General features: G+C 43.0%; 1 protein-coding gene across 3 annotated transcripts; it reads left to right on the top strand.

Annotated features, from left to right (window-relative positions):
• Positions 1-1210: 1210 nt before the first annotated feature.
• Positions 1211-11245, top strand: DYRK3 (dual specificity tyrosine phosphorylation regulated kinase 3). 3 transcript variants are annotated; one of them, XM_055144894.1, is made up of 3 exons: positions 1211-1452; positions 3242-3353; positions 9075-11245. In XM_055144894.1, the coding sequence occupies exons 1-3, from the start codon at positions 1376-1378 to the stop codon at positions 10635-10637; spliced, it is 1752 nt and encodes a 583-aa protein (XP_055000869.1). In that variant the 5' UTR covers positions 1211-1375; the 3' UTR covers positions 10638-11245. The 3 variants fall into 3 exon arrangements, with proteins under 3 accessions (XP_055000869.1, XP_055000870.1, XP_004610234.2); XM_055144895.1 differs by having other exon boundaries at positions 1403-1491; XM_004610177.3 differs by lacking the exon at positions 1211-1452 and adding an exon at positions 1548-2675.
• Positions 11246-20554: the final 9309 nt, after the last annotated feature.

Raw genomic sequence — 20554 nt, 5'->3', positions numbered from 1 at the left:
GTATAAATACAACTTGATTCATTTTAGATACTGTAAAACAGTTACTACAATCAGGTAATTTAACACATTTGTAATCTTACAGAGTGATCTTTTATACATGTGTTTTGATAAATTTTAGGATCTACTCAGCATTTTATTAACATGATACAGGAGTAACTGTAGTTACCATGATGTCCACTTGATCCATAGAACTTACTCATCTTATTACTGGAACTTTGTTCCTTTTGATGAACATCTTCTCATTTTTCATACCTCTCATATTTATTACGTATTTCTTTTTCTAAAAGAAATAGTCACCGACTATTTCTTTTAGAAAAAAAAATTTTAATCACACAAGAAAACCGTGTTATTTATGTCAGTCTTCATTAAAAAGAGTAAGTTTTCAAACCGATGTTTTTGGTTTTTTTTTTTTTTTTTTTTTCATTTTTAAAGAAGCCAAGAAGCTTTGGGCCTTTCGGGGCACCAAGGGGCTTAGTTTGAAGTGGAACCCGGTTCCTGACCCGCAGTGTGGGGCCTGCCCGGCGAGTCCTCGGGGACGCGAGGTGGCGCCCGCGCGCGGCGTTAGGGAACGCGGCGTGCCCGCCAGTCCGGGGCGTCTGAGAACGCCGCGCGCCCGCCCGGCGGAGGCCACGGGGCGTGGGAGCTTCCGAAAATTCCATTTGGGACGCCAGGCTCACGAAAACAAGATCCCGCCTCGGTTCCGGCCCGCACCTTCCGTCTCGACTCGGGGACCCCGCGGGGCCCCGCGCCTCGCAGGGCGGCGGGCGGGCAGGGCGGCGGGCGAGCGGCGGGGAGCGCGGGCGGCGCGGCCCCCGGTGCCTTCTGCGGGGAAGGAGCCGCGTGCGTAAGCGCCGGAGCCCCCCGAAGGGCTCCGCGGCGATACCGTTGCACGCAGCCCCTCGCCCTGCAGGGGAGACCGCGCCGCGGTGGGCGAGCCGAAGGAGCGACACGTTTTTGGTGGCTTTTTTTTTTTTTTTTAATTCACGCCTGATGGTCTTTAAAGCGTGGGGAGGGCGCCTGCGACTGTGAGGAAAGGGCGGAGCCGCCACCCCGCCCGTGCGTCAGTCAGTGCGCGGCGGCGCAGAGGCGGTTCCCGGGGCGGGCCGCGGTTGCCAGGCGACCCCGCCGCTGCTCCTCCTCCTCCTCCTCCTGCTCCCCCTCCTGCTCCTCCTCCTGCTCCTCCTCCCGCCCCTCTGCGGCTCCTCCCCGCCTCCCGGCCCCGGCCAGTCCGAGTCCCGGCTCGTGGAGCCGCCGAGTCAGCCCCGGCGTCCCCGGGGAGCGCGTCCAAGTGGGACGCGGCCGTGCCGGCGCCGGCGGAAGGCGCCCGCGGAGCCTCCAACCGCCGCCCCTCCGCCGGGGCGTCCCGAGCGGGCGAATGGGCGGCGCGGCTCGCGGGGCCGGGCGGAAGGATGCGGGGCCGCCGGGGGCCGCGCTCCCACCGCAGCAGCGGAGGTAACGGCGCCGCGGGCTAACGGGCTGCGGGCGCGCAGCGTGAGTCGCGGGGCGGGAGGGGACGCGGACGGGGTCTGAGCCGCCTCTCGGGGCACCCCCCCCCCACCCGCACCTTCGTGCCTCGGCCGCCGGGCGCCGCTTCCCCGCGGGGACCCCGAGGCTCGTCCGGGGTTAGTCGGGAGCGGGGGGCCGGGTGGGGCAGTGAGCACGCCGCGGGGAGCAGCCTTCGCGCCCCAGCCCTGTTGCTCGGGGCCGGGCGGCCGGAAGCCCAACTCCTTCCTGGGGCTGGGGGTGAGGGGGGCTCCCCCCGAGGGCTTCGGAGCTGCAGGGACGACCCTCCCCCTGCTCCCCTCCCCCCGCGATCCCCGCAGAGATCCGGGTCCACCCGGGCCGGGCTCGCCCGCCGGGACTTGGCTGTGTTTGGGGTGTGTGGGGTCGGGTGGGCGCAGCGGGGAAGCCCGTCCCGCCGGTTTGTTTATTCACGCCGTTGGCAACGCGGCCGGCTACGTTGAGAATTATTTCTTCCTTTTTTAAAATTTCAATCCTCGTCCGTGAGTGAAGCTGTTCTCCGTGGAGATAAAAATAATTCTGTCGGCATGTGAGCATGTTTTTAGAAAGAGAACATTCCGAAGAGAAAAACTACGGAGTTTTTTTTTTTTTTTTAATATATATATATACCCCCCTCTGTATGCCTACACCACTGGGGGAAAAAAGACTAGAACTAAATCTCCAAAATAGTTTTTCAAGGCAACGAAAATCAGCATTTTTTTTTAAATTCAAAAATACAGATATTTCTCTGCAGCCCTGTCCTCCTCCTCCTCCCCCTCCTCCTCCTCCTCATATTCCTAGTACATACGGTAAAATGATACAATGAAATGCGGTAACTGGAAAATCATGTTCTGGGTAGCAGATGAAGTACATTATTCAGAGCCATATTGTGGGTGAGATAAAATTCTCCCCTTTTGTATTTGTTCGCAGTGGCGGAGGCACCGAGAAATGATCTTTAACCATTTAGCATTTGTTGCTGATTTGTTTTTGTTTGGGGGGCCACGCCCAGCGGTGCTCGGGATTGACTCCGGGCTCTGCTCCCTGGCCTCCATTTAGCACTTGTCTGTTTCCGTAATTGACCAGAGAGTGAAGAGGATAAAAAAGTGAAATTCACTGCGTGTGTAATTTGGGGAGTCCCTTTAGTGTTCGCTTCTGTGTGCCTAGTGTAAAAACAGGTAGGTAAATAAATATTAAAGAGCTCCAAGAGCACCTTTTGTTTCTTACCTGTCTGTCATATCCCCAAAAAAGAACCTTTGGGCTGGGACTCTTCTATTAAAACTCGGGAAAACAGGTTCAAAAATAAAGGTAATGCATTTGTGGTGCTAATTAGAATCTTAGTCTCTGACTTTGAAAATAGTTATTTCTCAAATTTTAATCGCCCCTTTTCTCTGTTCTAGTTACACTTTCACGCTATAGATTGAGACTAGCCTTTATTTTCAAATAGTAAATTTCAATCTTTTAGGTAATAGTATCCATTTATAATGATACTTGGAGTAATGGATTGTTTCGTTATAAAGTATAAGCCTTAGAAATACTGTCTTCTCTTTAAAAAGAAAAACTGAATTTCCTTGGTTCCTCTACAGAATAATCCCAGTTTTTAAATTCAGTGTCAAAATGCAGTATCGATATCTATTTGTTTTAACTATTCTGTGCAGCAGCTATGAAGACACGGGACATTTTGCAAGTACCAGTGTATGTACTTAAGTTACTGACAGATTTTATCTGTAATCCTTTCAACTAGATTGGGGGATGGTGTCTATGATACCTTCATGATGATAGATGAAACCAAATGCCCACCTTGTTCAAATGTTCTCTGCAACCCTTTTGAAGCACCTCTACCCAGAAGACTAAATGTAAGTGAGTGGAGTAATTCTTCATGCTCTAATTATCTTAGAAAGGAGGCAGTATACATCTCTAATGTGCAGTTACATTTCTCTGGCAGACAGACTTCCCTTTTTCCTCATGATTTACGAATAACGCTTTAATCAGATGAGCATTTCAGAGTGTTTATGATTTTGAACCTGCCTATTTTTATCACTAGGTAAAAACGAATATGCTACTTTTATCTGAGTAATGTTTATTTTTAATAGGATTATATGTATGAAGCATTGCAAGGACTTCATTTAATAAAAACAAGAAACAGGAAGTATTCCTGAATTGTACACCTGCAGATTTCTTTTGTGCAAAGTAGAAAAGTATTCCTAACTTATTTAGATGCTAAAGAATTTTTGTTGGCATTTAAAATTATAGAGATTATGAGTTTACATAGCTTGTGTGTGTGTCTGTGTCTGTGTGTCTGTGTGTCTGTGCATGTGTGTGCGCACCACATCCAATAGTGCCCAGGTTTGTGCAGGGAATCTTAACAAGCATTAAGAGTGCATGCAGATTAAGCTTCTGCATGCAAAACATTCTGCTCAGCTTCTTGAGCTATCTCTCAGCCCTATATTGAGCTTTTGACACTTAATGTAATAAAAAAAAAAAAAACTAATTCACCTTCCCTCAGATTTCTTAGGGAGATTAGGTTTTTGGGTGAGTGCCATGACGAGAGAAGCTATCTTGTCTGTGTTTCAATTTTACTTCCTATGTGATAATGAATAAAGTGAATTATTTAGTAGATTGTTTATTATATAACTCCTTCATATTTCTGCTTAAAGTCTAAAAGTGTTTAAGAAAAATTACTTATATTTTTCATAGTCCTCAGCTTTTCATCAGCTTTTGGTATTTAACATTTATCTTTAACCATTTTCAAGGATAATATTATGAAATGTGTGTTAAATATATTTGAAGGTCTGGTCACCATATTCTTAATTTCTTCTCTGAAGTGCAGTAGGTGTCCATTCCATTCTTTGTTTATTTCATTAATATATTAAAAAGTTTAAGAATCCCAGAAGCACATTATCCATCAATTAACCATCAGATTTCTTGGTTATTTATTGTCAGTTAGCAAGTATCTATTGGAAACATTTTACAATTGGGTTGGTGCATGAACATTTATTTTTACCATATTATTATTACCATAATTAATACTAATCACCTTCCAATAAGCCGGTTTGAGTATATAGATTTTAAATTTTATGTTTAGGATCAGAGTTATTTTCTACAGTATAATATTCAGAGTTACAGTTTTTTTGTCTTTGGGTTTCAATCACACCCAGATTATATAACCAAATACATACTCTGAATAACCAAACACTTATTCAGAGTAACAGTTTTGTTTTTGTTTGTTTATTTTTGGTTTGGGGCCACAACCAGTGATGCTCAGGGATTACTAGACTTTGCTCTCAGGAATCACTTCTGGTGGTGCTCAGGGGACCATTTGGGATGCCAGGGATGCAATCCAGGTTGGCCGTGTGCAAGGCAAGGCCCTATCTACTGTGCTATCTCTCTGGCCCCAGTAAAAGTGTTTTTGAAGTAAGGTTTTAGATGCTAAAATCTATAGTGTCTCTGAAAACTTTCCTGGGAAACATGCCCTTTTACCTCTTGATGACAGAGTCCAGCATGCCTTTATTTCATCCTGAGACCTCGTTTTTTTCACAAGTCTTGTAGTTTCATTATTTATCTAGTGTGTGCTTACATTTTCATTATAAATTATAAATCATCTGCTCAAGAACTTTTTTTGTTCTAAACTTTGTGTTACAGAGGTTTTGTTTCAAGAGCTAGGAAAAGTGTAGTGTTTTATATCTACAGAAACTCCTTTTCTTAATTTCTCAACAGGATCTTTAGGACTTCATTAAGGCAGATTCTATTTGAAATGTCAAGAGCCTTGTAAATTAGTATATCTGAAGCATTCTCAAAATATGGTTAATCTGGCATATAATTAGTTAACAAAATACTTGGCATAATTAGTCATATGTAATTTGGTTATTTTGATTATAACCTTAGACTAGACATCTGTAGTGTTTTATGCTATTATATTTTAACATGTGAAACTAAATTCTCCTAGAACAGGAAGACTTTATTTATAGCACAGTACATTTGAAACACAACTGATATAAATCAGTATTGGAGTTACACTAAAAGGGATGAAGGAAGGAAAGTTATAAAGAGAAACCTTCCCTGTGAGGAAAAAATTCTTCTGCAATTGTTTGGGTATACTGGAAATTCAACCTTGGTAATCCATAGTGGACTCTACCAGATGGATTGTGTTCTGTTCTGGGAAGCACATTTCAAGAGACTCGAATAATAAGGGAACTTGAGACAAACTGTGAGGTAGAAGTTAAAATGGGGGTGATGGCAACTTGGAGGCATTTTGAAGGGATTTTTACCTAAGATTTGACTCTTCTGTGTGGTTCAGAGGACAAAATAGAACAATATTCGGAGATAGGAATTTAGACTCACTTTAAGGAAAAATGATTCAGGAAATCTAAAGGATGATATCCTTAATCTTACTGTAATAGTGCTGTAGAAATTAAAGTTCTGTTTTGTACCTGTTCTGATTAGTGTTCTGTACCTGAGATGCTCTCTTTATCACAAACAGAAATGAAGATCTCCAGAGCCAGCACAGCCTTACATGTAGGCAGAGTAGGTGAAATATCCAGGGATGGACCCTGGACCACAAATACCTTTCCTACCAGCTTTTCATTGATGACTGCAGTTCCTAGAGTCTTCTCTTTGTGTTAAGGCATTGATCTTCTGTTAAAGTTCAAATCTGTCTGGAGAGGTAACACATTAAATTGTATAGCAAGTTGAAAGCAGGGTTTATATGGGGGAGAAAATGGGTGAGGTGTTCTCTGCATACTAAGGGAAGGCCTGTTGCGGGGGCTCTCATGGAACAGAAGGCATATTTCATGCCAGATGTCTGGCGGAAGAAGGCTGGAAATGAGGAGGAAGGTGCCACAAAGAGAAGTGATCAACTGAAAGGGTAATAGGAGTTGAAACCTTAATATATGAATATTGCCCCATTATCACCAGTATTTTAAAAATTGTCATAGTTTATGAGGGTTTCCCACATGTACAATTATATCTTGATTCATATATCATCTATCCTGCAAGTAGATACTATTATTCATATTTTACAGATAAAATATGGTTAACAGGGGCTGGAGCGATAGCACAGTGGGTAGGGTGTTTGATTCCCAGCATCCTATATGGTCCCCCGAGCACCGCCAGGAGTAATTGCTGAGTGCAGAGCCAGGAATAACCCCTGTGCTACGCTGGGGTTACCCAAAAAGAAAAAAAAAAAAAACAAAAACAGAACAAAACATGGCTGACGTCTCTGAGATGAACCAAGGTATGGTTAAGCAAGCTGCATAGGGACCTCCAGATTTTAGCAAAGGTATTTTAAATTTTTGGGGGGGTGGGCATGAGGGGTCATATCCAGCGGTGCTCAGGACTTACTCCTATCTCTGCACTCAGGGATCATTTCTGATGGTGCTTGGGGATCATATGGGGTGCCAGGGATCAAACCCAGGACAGCCATATGCAAGGCAAATGCTCTACCAATGGTACTATTTCTCCAGCCCCTTAAAGTTCTGTCTGCAGGCCTATTTTATTATCTTGACAAATGATAGTTCTCTATTTTGGTATCAGAGAAATAATATTCCTAGTCTAAAGCTTAGCTCTTTATTTTAAAAATAAATGCTAGAGTGTGATGTCTGGTGTGCTGACTGTCTCACTTTTGTTAAATATCATGTAATACTTTATTTTTGTAGCTAGCATTCTATACATAATTTGATTAAATGACTTAAAAAAGAGAAGGCAGGGATTAATGTCCTATTTTGGTAGCTAGGTTAAGAACTAAAGTATGGCAATAATTATTTTCACTCTATTGTTTTTATTTTTGTTTTTTATGTTATTTATGTTACAGGTCAGATGTTGTTACGTAGATTATATTAAAATTCCATTCTTTAAAGATCTGTAGCTTTAGGTTAGTTTCTGTGGAATTACTTAAGCCCTATAATAGAAGCTTTTATAAAACAGCGGAGAAGTATAATTGTTGAATATTCAATGAGAAAAAAAGATGTTCTTTAAGCCTTCCTAGGATTTTTTTAAGAGTATTTCAACATTTTTTCCTTCAATCCCCTTCTTATATGTTTCTTATGGTATTAGTGTGTGTATGTGTGTGTTGTTGAAGGGTTTTTTGTTTGTTTTTTTACCATTCCTCTTTATTTCAAAGAATCTTGTTTCATTTCAGAGGAATAAGTAGAACTTTCTTTTGAGGGTCATTTTTTTTTGCAGGAAAAGGGTAAGCAAAATCAAATAAAAATTATGTCTTTGGGGCTGAAGCGATAGTATAGCAGGTAGGGTGTTTGCCTTGCATGCAGCTGACCCGGGTTCAATCCCCAGCATTCCATATAGTCCCCCAAGCACTGCCAGGAGTAATTTCTGAGTTGCAGAGCCAGAAGTAATCCCTGAGCATCGCTGGGTGTGACCCAAAAAGAAATATATATATATATATATATATATATATATATATATATATATATATGCCTTTGTCCTGTAGCCTTTTGCTGGGTAGGAGTATCTATGTAAATGAGAATGGGTGGGTGGTTGGGGAGAAGAAAGGAGAAAGAGAAAAAAAAATTTTTTTTAATCTCTTTAGTTTGATGTTTGGAAGTAGCATCCCTCCAACTTTGAATTCTTACTATTCCTTATCAGATACATAAAACACCAACCTTAGAAGATCTCAAATTCCCTCTGACTAAATGTTTGGTTTAATTTTTATTTACTTAAATTTTGATAAACTGAGCTTGTAGGCTACAGTACTTTATATGACCTTACTGTAGCTGACGTGGGAAGCTTTGGTTGTTTCCAGACGATGGTTGTTAATCTGCCCTACTGAGGAGAGTAGTGTAGATACAACCAAACCTGGGGTCAAGTTCTAGTTTTGTGAATGGCCGTAGAATGATAGAAGGCCTGGGTTTTAAAAAAAGAAAGAAAAAGACCTCGGTTAAAATTCTCTCTGAGAAAAAAAATTGTACTTCAGTTCCCTAATAGTACTTTATATTTTATACATTACATTGATCCTGCTTTAAGATTTGGGGAGAAGTGAAGTAAACAATATAGCATAGTTTGTATACACTTGTGCATGCACGTGTGCACACACACACACACACACTCACATAACTAAGTACTAAATTATGTGATACCACTCAAAAAGCTACACTTAAGATATAAGGTTAATCATTATGGGCTTAAAATAGTTTTAGTTGAGTAGAGAACTTGATTTCCCTCTATGGGAGGGATAAATAAAAATTATCAGTAGTAGGCATACCTACAGATATTAAATATGTAGCTCAGTGGTAAAGTGCTTTTTCCACATATATGAAATGCCCTGGGTTTGATCCCTGGCATTCCCCTCCCCCTCAAAAATCAGAAAGATTAAGGAACTTAGCATATTTAGGGGATATGATAAGAAAATTTTCTTGAATAAAGCAAGTATTTGTGGGGATGGAGGTGACCAATATAAAGGGAGTCTGAGGATTAATATAACTCAAGGTTCTAGAGACTTTTATCTCCTTCCTGGGTCATTTAAAAACTACATGACTGGACATGTTCTGTTGTTGGGGATGGGTCTTTCTATCTTTTCAGTGTTTTTAGGGGCTTTTACATTCATGTTTACTTTCTTTTCCTAGATCACTACTGAACAGTTAACACGTGATCATACTCAGCGCTTTCTTAATGGAGGTGAGATGAAGGTGGAACAGCTGTTTCAAGAGTTTGACAACACAAGATCTGAAACCTTTCAGTCAGAGGGTAAAAATGACTCTGAAAAATGTTCTCCTACTAAAAGTTCAGATAGTCTGAATACAGTAAAATCCAGCAGTTCATCCAAAACATCCAAAGTAGTGCCTCTGACTCCAGAACAAGCACTGAAGCAATACAAACACCTCCTCACTGCTTATGAGAAGCTTGAAATCATCAATTATCCAGAAATTTACTTTGTGGGTCCAAATGCCAAAAAAAGACACGGAGTTATTGGTGGTCCCAATAATGCAGGGTATGATGATGCAGATGGGGCTTATATTCATGTACCTCGAGACCATCTAGCTTATCGATATGAGGTGTTGAAAATTATTGGCAAGGGGAGTTTTGGGCAGGTAGCCCGGGTCTATGATCACAAACTCAGACAATATGTGGCCCTGAAGATGGTGCGCAATGAAAAACGCTTCCATCGACAAGCAGCTGAGGAGATCCGAATTTTGGAGCATCTCAAAAAACAGGATAAAACTGGTAGCATGAATGTTATCCACATGCTGGAAAGTTTCACATTTCGGAACCATGTCTGCATGGCCTTTGAATTGTTGAGCATAGATCTTTATGAGCTAATTAAAAAAAACAAGTTTCAGGGTTTTAGCATCCAGTTAGTTCGCAAGTTTGCTCAATCCATCTTGCAGTCCTTGGATGCTCTTCATAAAAATAAGATCATTCACTGCGACCTAAAGCCAGAAAACATTCTCCTGAAACACCATGGCCGCAGTGCAACAAAGGTCATTGACTTTGGGTCTAGCTGTTTTGAGTACCAGAAGCTTTATACATATATCCAGTCTCGGTTCTACAGAGCTCCAGAGATCATCTTAGGAAATCGCTATAGCACACCAATTGACATTTGGAGTTTTGGCTGCATCCTTGCCGAACTTTTAACAGGACAGCCTCTTTTCCCTGGAGAGGATGAAGGAGACCAGTTGGCCTGTATGATGGAGCTTCTAGGCATGCCACCATCAAAACTTCTGGAGCAATCCAAACGTGCCAAGTACTTTATTAACTCCAAGGGCCTACCTCGCTACTGTTCTGTAACTACTCAAGCAGATGGGAGGGTTGTGCTTATGGGGAGTCGCTCCCGTCGGGGTAAAAAGCGGGGTCCCCCAGGAAGCAAAGACTGGGTCACAGCACTGAAAGGGTGTGATGACTATTTGTTTATAGATTTTTTGAAAAGGTGTCTTCATTGGGACCCCTCTGCCCGCTTGACCCCAGTTCAAGCATTAAGACACCCTTGGATCAACAAATCAGTGCCCAAACCTCTTGCCATTGAAAAGGCATCGAGAAAAAGAGTAGTAAATCCTGCTAATGCTTTCCAGGGTCTGGGTTCTAGGTTGCCTCCAGTTGTTGGTATAGCCAGTAAGCTTAAAGCTAACTTAATATCTGAAAGCAATGGCGGGATACCTCTGTGCAGTGTGTTGCCAAAACTGATCAGCTGATGGACAGCAGTATGTTCAGAGATGCATTTGTGTGTATTTTTAATTATCTTGCAAGCCTTCAGGTTTTTGCAAATGGAAGGAAAAATATAAGCCCATTGGTGGATATGTTTTTGTTATCTTAAACTTCTTTTTTAACTAGGAAACACATTTTTATATGACTGTAAAAGAACTCTTTAAGGGCTAATTACCTAACCAGCCTATTTGACCATCCTGGAACATATATTAAATACCTTTTTATAGGTCATTGTATCTTTGTTATTATTGTCTGATCTACAAAAGCCCTATGTATTCTCTTGGCTTAAACCCATTCTTCCTCTCAAGGCAGAAAATATATCTTGACCTCTTTTCACTTTTAGCGTCTCAGCATCTGTTCCGGAGGACTAATTCAGTGCTTGGCCTTCATTACAGATGAGAGCTGAGTTAGTGCTCTTGTCCCAGATGGTCATGCTGAGGGCTTCTAGGTGAAAGACTCAGAGCAGAATATGGAGTTGAGGATATTCCAGCTATTGGTCACTTGAAAAAATGGTGTCACTTTTCTTTGACTCAATTTACTTTCAGTTCTGTGATACATAGTGTTTTGTTATGTTATTAAAGCTAATGGCCTCTGATTTGTTTCTTTGACAGAGCCTTTTACAGATATCTTCCCACCTTACCATATAGTGATTTTAAAATTTAGTCGTCTGCATTTCTTCCCATCCTTCTCCCTTGTCCCTTTTCCAAGGAAGATTTGCACCTTCCTTGGAAAAGTGACTAAGGTACAGTTATGTTAAAGGTACAATTAGCATTTAAACTGTAGCTTCCTGATTTCTTAGAATCTTGGGACTAGGCCACTTGCCTCATTTAACTAACTTCTTTCCTTCTCAGAGGTCACTTTCAGAAATACTTGGCTAATTGGGCAATTGGCTCAGCAGCCTACCATGTGTCATATTTACCCACTTTCATATTAAACCAGTGACTATTTTTTAGTCACTAGTTCTGAGTGAACTTCAGTTTTTAAGGTAGAAAATCCAGAAACCAGTGATAATCTATTTCCTTTTTATTCGCTTCAACAGCTTTTCTTTTTCTCTGCTAATATTTAAATTACAAGGACCAGTAGTAAAATTAGATTGCTAGTTTTACAAGGATGGAGAAGGGACAGTAAGTACGGACAGTAAGTACACTTTTTTTTCCCCATACTACTTTTTTGCCCTCCTCTTATACTACGCTCAAACTCTGACCTCTTTAAAGTAGAGCATTGCTTTTTACAACAATGTTCTTAAAATGATCTAGTTCCAACACCAGAAAAATAGCATGAGACCTCTTTTTTTTTGCTTTTTTTTTTGGGGTCACACCTGGCAATGCTCAGGGGTTACTCCTGGCTCTGCACCCCCTGGCGGTGCTTGGGGGGCCATATGGGATGCTGGGAATCGAACCCCCCGGGGTCGTCCGCATGCAAGGCAAATGCCCTACCCGCTGTGCTGTCTCCAGCCCCACATGAGACCTCTTTTGTTGGATATCACAGTAACAAAAAGAAGAAAAATCCCAATGGGATATTATGAAAGGAACTTTTCTTCTCTCTCTCTACCCCCTGGCATATTTTTGGGCCACGCCCAGTGATACTCAAAAAATTACTCGTAGTTACACCCTCAGGAATTACTCCTGGTGGTTCTTGGACTATTTGGGATGCCAGGAGCCAGGTGCAAGGCAGGTGCCTTACCCACAGTCCTAGGAACTTTTTTCTTGCCCTAAAACATTCCTGATTGCCACAGGCTATGAATAAACCAGTGTCCAGAGGGTATTCTTAGCCTCCCAAGCATGATCACTCCCTGAAAGGATAGCCTGGTACTTCTGGTTACTGAAAAACTAGGCTGTATTTCCTTTTTCCCTTGTTTGTAGAGGATGATGGAGTCAACAACCACTTTAGATCCCTCTAACTCCTGCTGACCTCTATCTTAGAAGTTTCTTGAAAATTTCCTGCTTATCTAAGCAGAGCATATGTTGAGGTTGCTTCAGCACTTATCAATGCTCTTTTAAGCAAACAAACTGTTAGAAGGATTGCTACCCTGCTACCCAAATATAACTAGCTTGCACTGGATCTCTCTCTCTGTCTCTGTCTCCCCCCCCCACCCTTGGTCAACCATCACTGTCTCTGACAGATGACTGCAGTTCGCTTGGGATATTTCTCTGTATTGAATGATCTAAATTTACTGAAATGACCAAGTCATGGGATTAAAAACAACCCATGACACTAGTCAAATTCTAGAAAACTCTGGGAAGGTTAATGTTTTCACCTAAATTTGTAAACGAGAGTGATTCGAGTTTATTCAGGTTAATATGCCTATCTTCTTTGCGTCTATTCATGTGTGGGGAGAGGAACCTGCCTTAAAACATACGTGGCAGTCATCGTGCCAGATGGATTTGAAAAGGTTTGTAGGTGAGTTTCAAGTTTAGAAACAAGTTGAAGTGTTTAGAAGTTACCATTTTGTATACACTTTTTCAGCCCTGGTTGATTGTGTGTGTGTGTGTGTGTGTGTGTGTGTGTGTGTGTATCCCTATCCAGCCATAATTATGAGTGACTGGATTATTTAAGACTATCTTAGGGTTACTAAACCATTTTAGAACTCTTGAACCATGATTCTTAGAGCTGTGGTTCTTAGAGCTCTTAAACCATTTAAGTTTGTCTGCCCTAAAACATTTGTTTCCAAGTGATTATTGACACACTGAGTAGGAGTTTTTTTTCTTTTCTATGATATTTTTTAACATGGAAAATGTAAATCCAGCCAAGACCTATCCTGCTTTTTCTCTCTTTAATTAACGTTTCCCAGTTTACCATTTATCTCTTGATTTATCCTTTTTTATGTGATATAAGGAGAGGGCAAGCGTCAGCAGGCAGGCCCTTGTCTTTGCGATGCTCCCAGTGAACTGGCTATAGAGCCAATGAGTGGGTTTATTTTCCTCTGTGTACAGGAGAGTATGCTTACCCCTTGCCTCTTAAGCAAATCACGTAATCTGATCTCTTCTTTTGGAGACAGAATAATCAGGTCAATGGCAACTTCTTTTGGTCCAGTACTAGACATCTCACTAAGAAAAGACAAATGCAACTCTGATAGTCAAAGATTCTGCTCTGGTCCACAAGTGGCCCTGTGCAAAAGGAGGATCTTCCTTCCCAGAAGAAACTTAATGTATAATGTATAGTTATGAATTCTATACATTAAGAAACTTAATATATAGTTATGAAAGCATGCTGTAGTCCTAGGAGCTATAGAAGTGTTTGGGACAGACAGGACAGGATTGCTTGCTAATGTCTATTTTTTTAATTATATTCAATCTGCTAAGAATAGAATTTATCTCTCATTATCTGTATTGCAAATTATGCTTCAAGGTAGGGACGGGGTCAGGAGGAAACTGGGGACATTGATGGTGGGAAATATACACTGGTGGAGGGATGGGTGTTGGAACATCGTATGACTGAAACCACATAATGAACAGCTTTGTAACTATCTCATGGTGATTCAATAATTTTTTTTTTTAATTGTGAAAAAAGACTAGGGTTTAACAGCAACTGAAATCACCAGAAGGGGTCCCAGCGTTCCCTGTAACTGCCTGGGAGGCCAGAACTAAAGATTGGGGGTAGGAGGTGGACTTAACACATGACTCAAAAAACAGAACAAAAGATTAAAAATTTTTATCTGTGAAATGACTTGGATCCATAGCAGCTGGATCCAATGTTGAAACACTTGTTTTTAAAAGCCAAATTTTAGGTAGTGTCCGATAAATGGTTTTACGTTTTTCTAACAAAAAAATTTTACCGCTTTAGTGAATCATAAAAACCTTTCTCATCTTTAATTATTTCTCTTGCATCTGTTATTTGATGTCATCAACACGGAAGTTGGAAAAATGACAATGATTGTTCTGTACTGCCTGTCTGCTTTTTCTCCTTTGAGAATTAAGGATAAGTACTTATCCTTTGAACCATATGGAGCTGCCAAAATGTTTTTCTCCATCTTTTTTATCTTTCTGAACATGTCCAGTCCATTAAGCTTTATAATTCATGATACATAATGTAACTGCAGACAGCTCTGACAGAACCATAAAGCTGGGGATCGACATCAGAAAAAGTTGTCCTTTGTTGAAGATTGTCCTTCCGGTGTTAGTTTATTTTTTTTAAATTGAATCATCATGAGATAAAGTTACAAAACTTTCATGATAGTTTCAGTCATACAATGTTCCAACACCCATACCTCTACTAGTGTACATTTCCCACCACCAAAATTTCCCATACCATATCCTTCTGCCCTCCACCTCTATGGCAGGCTCCTCCCCTCCCCTGGTGATGCTGGGCAGGCATGGGAGGGGACCATGTGGTGCTGGAGAATGAACTGGGCCTCCTGCATGCAAAGCTTGTGCTCTGGCCCCATATATATTAAGCTTCTTAAAGGAAACCCCAGTGTTTTCCAAAATTATAGCATCAATTTACAGTCTCACCAACACTGAGCAGGAGTTCCTTTTTCTCCACACCCCTCTCCAATACTTGTTGCCTTTGATACAGACATTCTCACAAGTGTGAGGTGGGATCTCGTTGCATTCTTAATTCACATTTCCCTGATGGTGAATATTTTTTAATGTTTATAGGCCCCTGGATGTACAAATCTTTTACCCAGTTTTTGATTGGGTTATTTGTTGTTTTCTGTTGTTGTTAAGTTGTTTATACTAGTTAAGTTCTTTTTATGAGTGCATGTTATACTGAGAAAAGTTTTTAACGGTCACTTTTACCCATCTACATAAGTACCAAAAACTCTGGCCCCAAGATAAGCAGGAGCTACAAATAAATCGTCTAGACTTTGAAGGAGTGAATATGATTCTTAATATAGATCACCACTACTAAGTCAGTCCTCGACTTCTATAACAGGAAAAGCCTGCCTGTTGACTAGAAAGAGTCTCACCTCTTCTGCCACCACATGAATAAAATAAGAAGCCAGGGCTGCCCTAAATCAGGCAGGATGGTGACTTGCGTCTATTTCGGCTGAGGAGGTCAGTCTCTCAAGCATCAGGTTGAGTCACTTTGGTATGAGATTTTATCACTGTTCATTTTAATCTGCTGACAGGCTTCTTGTGGAAAGGGCAATTTGGCACGAATAAGTCTGTGGTTTTCACTTTTTAATCTTGAAGTGGGTTTTGTTTTAAATTAAAGATGACTAGCTTTGAGATTTTTTAGTATCATATGATTATTTTTCAAACAAAGTCCAAGGTTTTTCCCAGCAGGTCCTCAGTGGTCTGTGATGTCCCTGGTGCCAGGTAAGGGTGATAAGGAAATTATTCTGTTGCTGGAGTGTTTGTTCTACTCAAAGGGCTGCACAGTTGCTCTGCATGTTCAGTTCCTGGTACCACATGGTTCCCTGAGCAGCCTCTGGGCACCACTTGTGCACCCCATCCCCCAAAAGAGGGCTGGAGAAATGGTACAGGGGTTAAGGTGCCTGCCTTTGCATACAGCTAATGTTGGTTCAGTCTCCAGCACCACAAGATCCCCTGAGCATAGCAAAGTAGGGCCTTAGACGTTCCCCCCCCCCCCACCAGCACCATGGGTAATGGCCAGCACTGCAAGGTCCAGGCAGCAGCTCATTCTAAGGTTCTTGCGTTGAACTGCCAGGCTGAGAACCATTTGGGAGGTCAAAAAGAAAACAAGCAAAAACACCAGAGTATTGGGAAGGGGGGAAGAAGTGGATAGGAAACATTTGCCTTAACAGACTCAACCCTAAAATGCTTTTAGTAACTGACTCTGAAAATATGCTGTGTGCAAGGTACTTGGGAAAGGTACTTGGGCATGATCCTCTTCGTGGGAGCTTGAGCTCTCAGCTTTCCTACCAGGACTTAGCACATTTACCCTCCAGGGCCCACCCTTGTCAGTGATGACTGAGGAGGTGCACCAAGGAATGCATTTGATCTGGGAAGTTTGGGTGATTTCCTTAGGTCCAGACCTTGATTCCTAAGAGATCTTAAATCCTAAGGAAACTGAACAAATAGAAAGTGAAGCAATGTTTTTAGGGAGCCTTGGGGCCACTTATCTCCTGCCTGCTTCAAGCTGGCCCTGAGCCACAACTCTCAGGCAAGTGGAGCTAAGAGGACTCTGAACCAAGGAGTGCTGTCTCTGCTGCCCTTGAATTGTTCCCTGGATTTATTTGTGAACAGGCTACCTTATGTAAGCCTGGCCTAATGCTAGAGAAGGGCCTTCCATACTGCTGCTGGAGAAACCATGGGCCAGACAAAACTTAAAAGAATATTTCCCTTTGCTTTGGGGGATGGAGAGCGAGCACAGTGGGTAAGGCAAGCACCTTGCATGTGGTCCCAGGTATCCCGTATTGTCCCCCAAGCATTACCAGGAGTGCACTCTGAGCACAGAGCCAGGAGTAAACCCCGGGCATTACGAGGTGTGATTCAGGACCCCTTACCCCACAAAACTTGGCCATCTACTTATGCTTGAATTCCCCCATGATTTAGGACACCTGAGCCAAGACTTTTTGTGCCATGTAAACAAAGATTACCAGAGGTTGTAAAAGGAAGTCAATATGGTGATAGAGTGGTGTTGATAACTTAGATTTTACACTTAGAAAAGTAGGTTCAGACACAATAGTCTAAATCAGCAAGTGAATGGGGTAAGAAGGAGAGAGTTTCAGAAGAGAATCTTCCTGTACAGTGAGTTGTGTGCTCTCAATTGCTGCAGCAGGAGGAACGATCAAAGAGTGGAAGACCCACTTTCTGCTGTTTCTGACCTTGGCAGAGACCTGAGCGCCTCGGTCACCACGTTTCTCTGACATGATTTCTGACTGGGGGCTTGATTCTGCCGCTCCCCGTTCAACATAGTTTAGCACAAATCATTTGCCACCCAAAGCCACTTGTACCAAATGTACCAAATGTACCAATTTCCCTACTCCTTTCCCTCTTTCCTAATTCCCTCAGCAACTTAATTAGCTGTGTGCTACTGTTTTTTTTTTTCTTTATAGCTAAATCAGTGCTATTGCTTTCTGTCCTGTCATCAAACCCAGGCATAACCTGAGACCAGGATGAGAACCTGGGATGGATTCCAAGACTTAACTTCTGAGGCCCTTTCCTGCAGATTTGAGGAGCTGGCCCCAGCCCCTTGTCTGTCCATAGTGTCTCTTCATTAGGGAATCCATTCCTCTCATAAGACCCAAAGGTCATTGTTTCTAAGTGCTGGGAAGAGTCCAGGCAGTGCAGCCCACGGGGGGACTGGGTTCTTGGCTGCTGTAGGGCTGACCTTAGGTGCTGCGTTTCAGTCCCACTAAATCACAGAGTTGAGGTCATGGTGGACATGGTGGATTCTTTCTCAACTTCCCGGTGCCTCTTACTGCCCCTCCTACTCCAACCTTGCCTTAGAGCAGGTGTGTTTTATTTTATTTTTATAAAGTTCACAATAGTTCATTACAATTAATATGCAAACACCAATCCCACCATCATAAGGGGAAGGTGTGTGAAGATTGTTGTATTTCATCTTGGAGCCATTTAAGCCCTTATATAAGAGATTACAAGCATGTATGTTAAACCCAAACAAATGTGTGCTACTTTTGGTATATCAGTGGGCTAGAGCACCAGAAATTCGGTGTCACAGATGCGGCTGTGTACTCCAGAATGTTCTATATCATTCTCTTCCTCTAAATCACTCTCTTCCAGGAGCTTTATTTCATAGTCTCTGGATCTTGGCTGTTAATGAGATTATATGGTGCCTGGGGCAGTTTGTGGGTGTGACTGCCAAGCTACTGGAAAACTAGGGAGCTGGGGGGAGGAGGAGGCCCAGTCCTGTTGGAGTGAGCTTGGAGATCTCAGTCATGGGTCCCACATATCTGGGTTTTTCGAGCAGCTGGTTTTTTCTTTTTAAAGAAAAACCAACCCCCCTATTTGTTTCTGACCCTAAATTCTACTGTTCCCAGAAAAGACGTGTATGGTAGGGTGTGCCAGAGGGACATCATAGAGATTTCCCAATCCTCAGCATTCATAAAGCTGAGTGCCTGGTTGGGAACAATTGTAGGAGCCCTATGGCTCAGGACTCTCTCCTCTTCCTCCATGTTCTGCAGTGACACCTTCAAGGGCACCAAGCTGCCCACATTTCTTCCAGTTCTTTCCATTATCAGTAAATGCCTAGCACCCATGTACCAGACAATGCTAGGGGATTCTGAGAGACATAAGCCCTTGCTCTCAAAAAATAACGGGAAGTTCAAATTCATGTAAAGCAATGAAATATAATGAGATGCATACAGTGGTCAGTATGGATCAGTACCCTGAGAAATAACCACAGGAAAGGGTCCAAGTGGAGATAAGCAAAGGGTTTCTGGAACTGCTCCATTGGACACAGACACCCCCTGACCACCCACCATCTGCAGTGCCCCTTCCTTAAAGATCGTGGCTTAATGACCTCCAAGCTTGTCACAGCACATAAGAGAGAGGAAGAGACTGAAGCCCAAACCAGAGAGATTGTGGTTTAGAGCCAGACTCGCCCCAGCTGCCAGCAAAAATGTGCCCTATTCAATTGCCCTGGCGGTGTTGACATTGCTTTAAAGCCCCCTGCCCCAACCTCCTCCCTTTAGCCCCATCCAACTCTACCAAGTTAACCAAAATGGGGAAGGGGTGGTTTTGACATACAGGTGTGAGAGAAGGGCCAAGGCTATACCTCTGTGGCTTCGGCTGAAACTTAGAGACAATGCGACCAATCCCGCCTGCTCCAGTAGGATATTATCTGAGAGCAGCGTCACAGGAGCTGAAGTGGGTTGAAAGGGGAGCTCCGCTCCGGTCATCTCCCAGCTCAAGTGTCATTTGGCATGAAGCTGTGGGTGAGGGTGCCAGCTCTTCCTGACGGGACGGGTGGATGGGAACAATTGTAAGGGGCCACTTGGCCAGCTGACTTCACTCTGGGCAGTTCTCGTAAGACTGTGAGGAAAGAGGAGCTGGGGGGGGGGGGGGGGAAGAGGCCATAACCCAAGGGCAGGAGAGAAAGCTCAGAGGACTGAGCACATGCTTGGCTTGAGGGAGGCCAGGGAGCGAACCCCAGGCACCGCTGGGTATGATCCAAAACAAAACCAAAACATTCATGGTCAAACATTAATTTGGCCACAGCCTTTTTTTTGTTGTTGTTGTTTTTTAATTAATAGTTTATTTTTAATTAGTGAGTCAATGTGAGGGTACAGTTACAGATTTATACATTTTTGTGCTCATGTTTCTCCCTTACAAAGTTTGATAACCCATCCCTTCACCAGTGCCAATTCTCCACCACCAGTAAACCCAACATCCCTCCCCCCCTCCCCAGTCCCGTCTCCCCCCACCCCACACTGCCACTATGGCAGGGTATTCCCTTTTGTTCTCTCTCTCTGATTAGGTGTTGGGCCACAGCCTTTGTTGCTAGCGGAGATGTGTGAGCACGTGTATACGTACAGTCACACAGTAACTCCCCCGTAGCTTTGTGGCCTCATCCATTCCAGTTTTTCTTCCCCCAGCTATTCTCTCTCCCTTCACTCAGCCCTGGCACCGGCAGCTGGGGCAGGAACTGCTTCCCTTCCTTAGGCCTCAGTTTCCCTTTAAGCAACATGTTTTAGCTGTCACTCTCAGGCGATCTAAGGCAGCATGCAGAAGCTCCTAATAAGACAGTTTTCACTCCAGACCGTTTTCGTGACAGTTTGGACCCAGGTGAAATGATTCAGCAGACTGAAGACGTCTTGTTCAGATCTGAGTTCCCTGAGGTGCCGGGTGTGTTGGGCCAAGAGGCAGCTGACTCAGACTTTCCCTGTGAGAAGAGTGTCTCCTGGGTGTGGATGGAAGTCGACAAGAGCTCCCCTCCATGGCCATGGGGCAGCTGGGGACACAAGAAGATGGGACTCCTGCTCTTTGCAGGATGACAAAACACCGATCAATGGGGAAGCCAAGGGAACAGAAGA

This window comes from Sorex araneus, chromosome 7 (assembly GCF_027595985.1).
Source record: "Sorex araneus isolate mSorAra2 chromosome 7, mSorAra2.pri, whole genome shotgun sequence".
Taxonomy (NCBI): domain Eukaryota; kingdom Metazoa; phylum Chordata; class Mammalia; order Eulipotyphla; family Soricidae; genus Sorex; species Sorex araneus.
The sequence above is the reverse complement of the archived record's forward strand: the minus strand, read 5'-3'. Positions and strand labels throughout refer to the sequence as shown.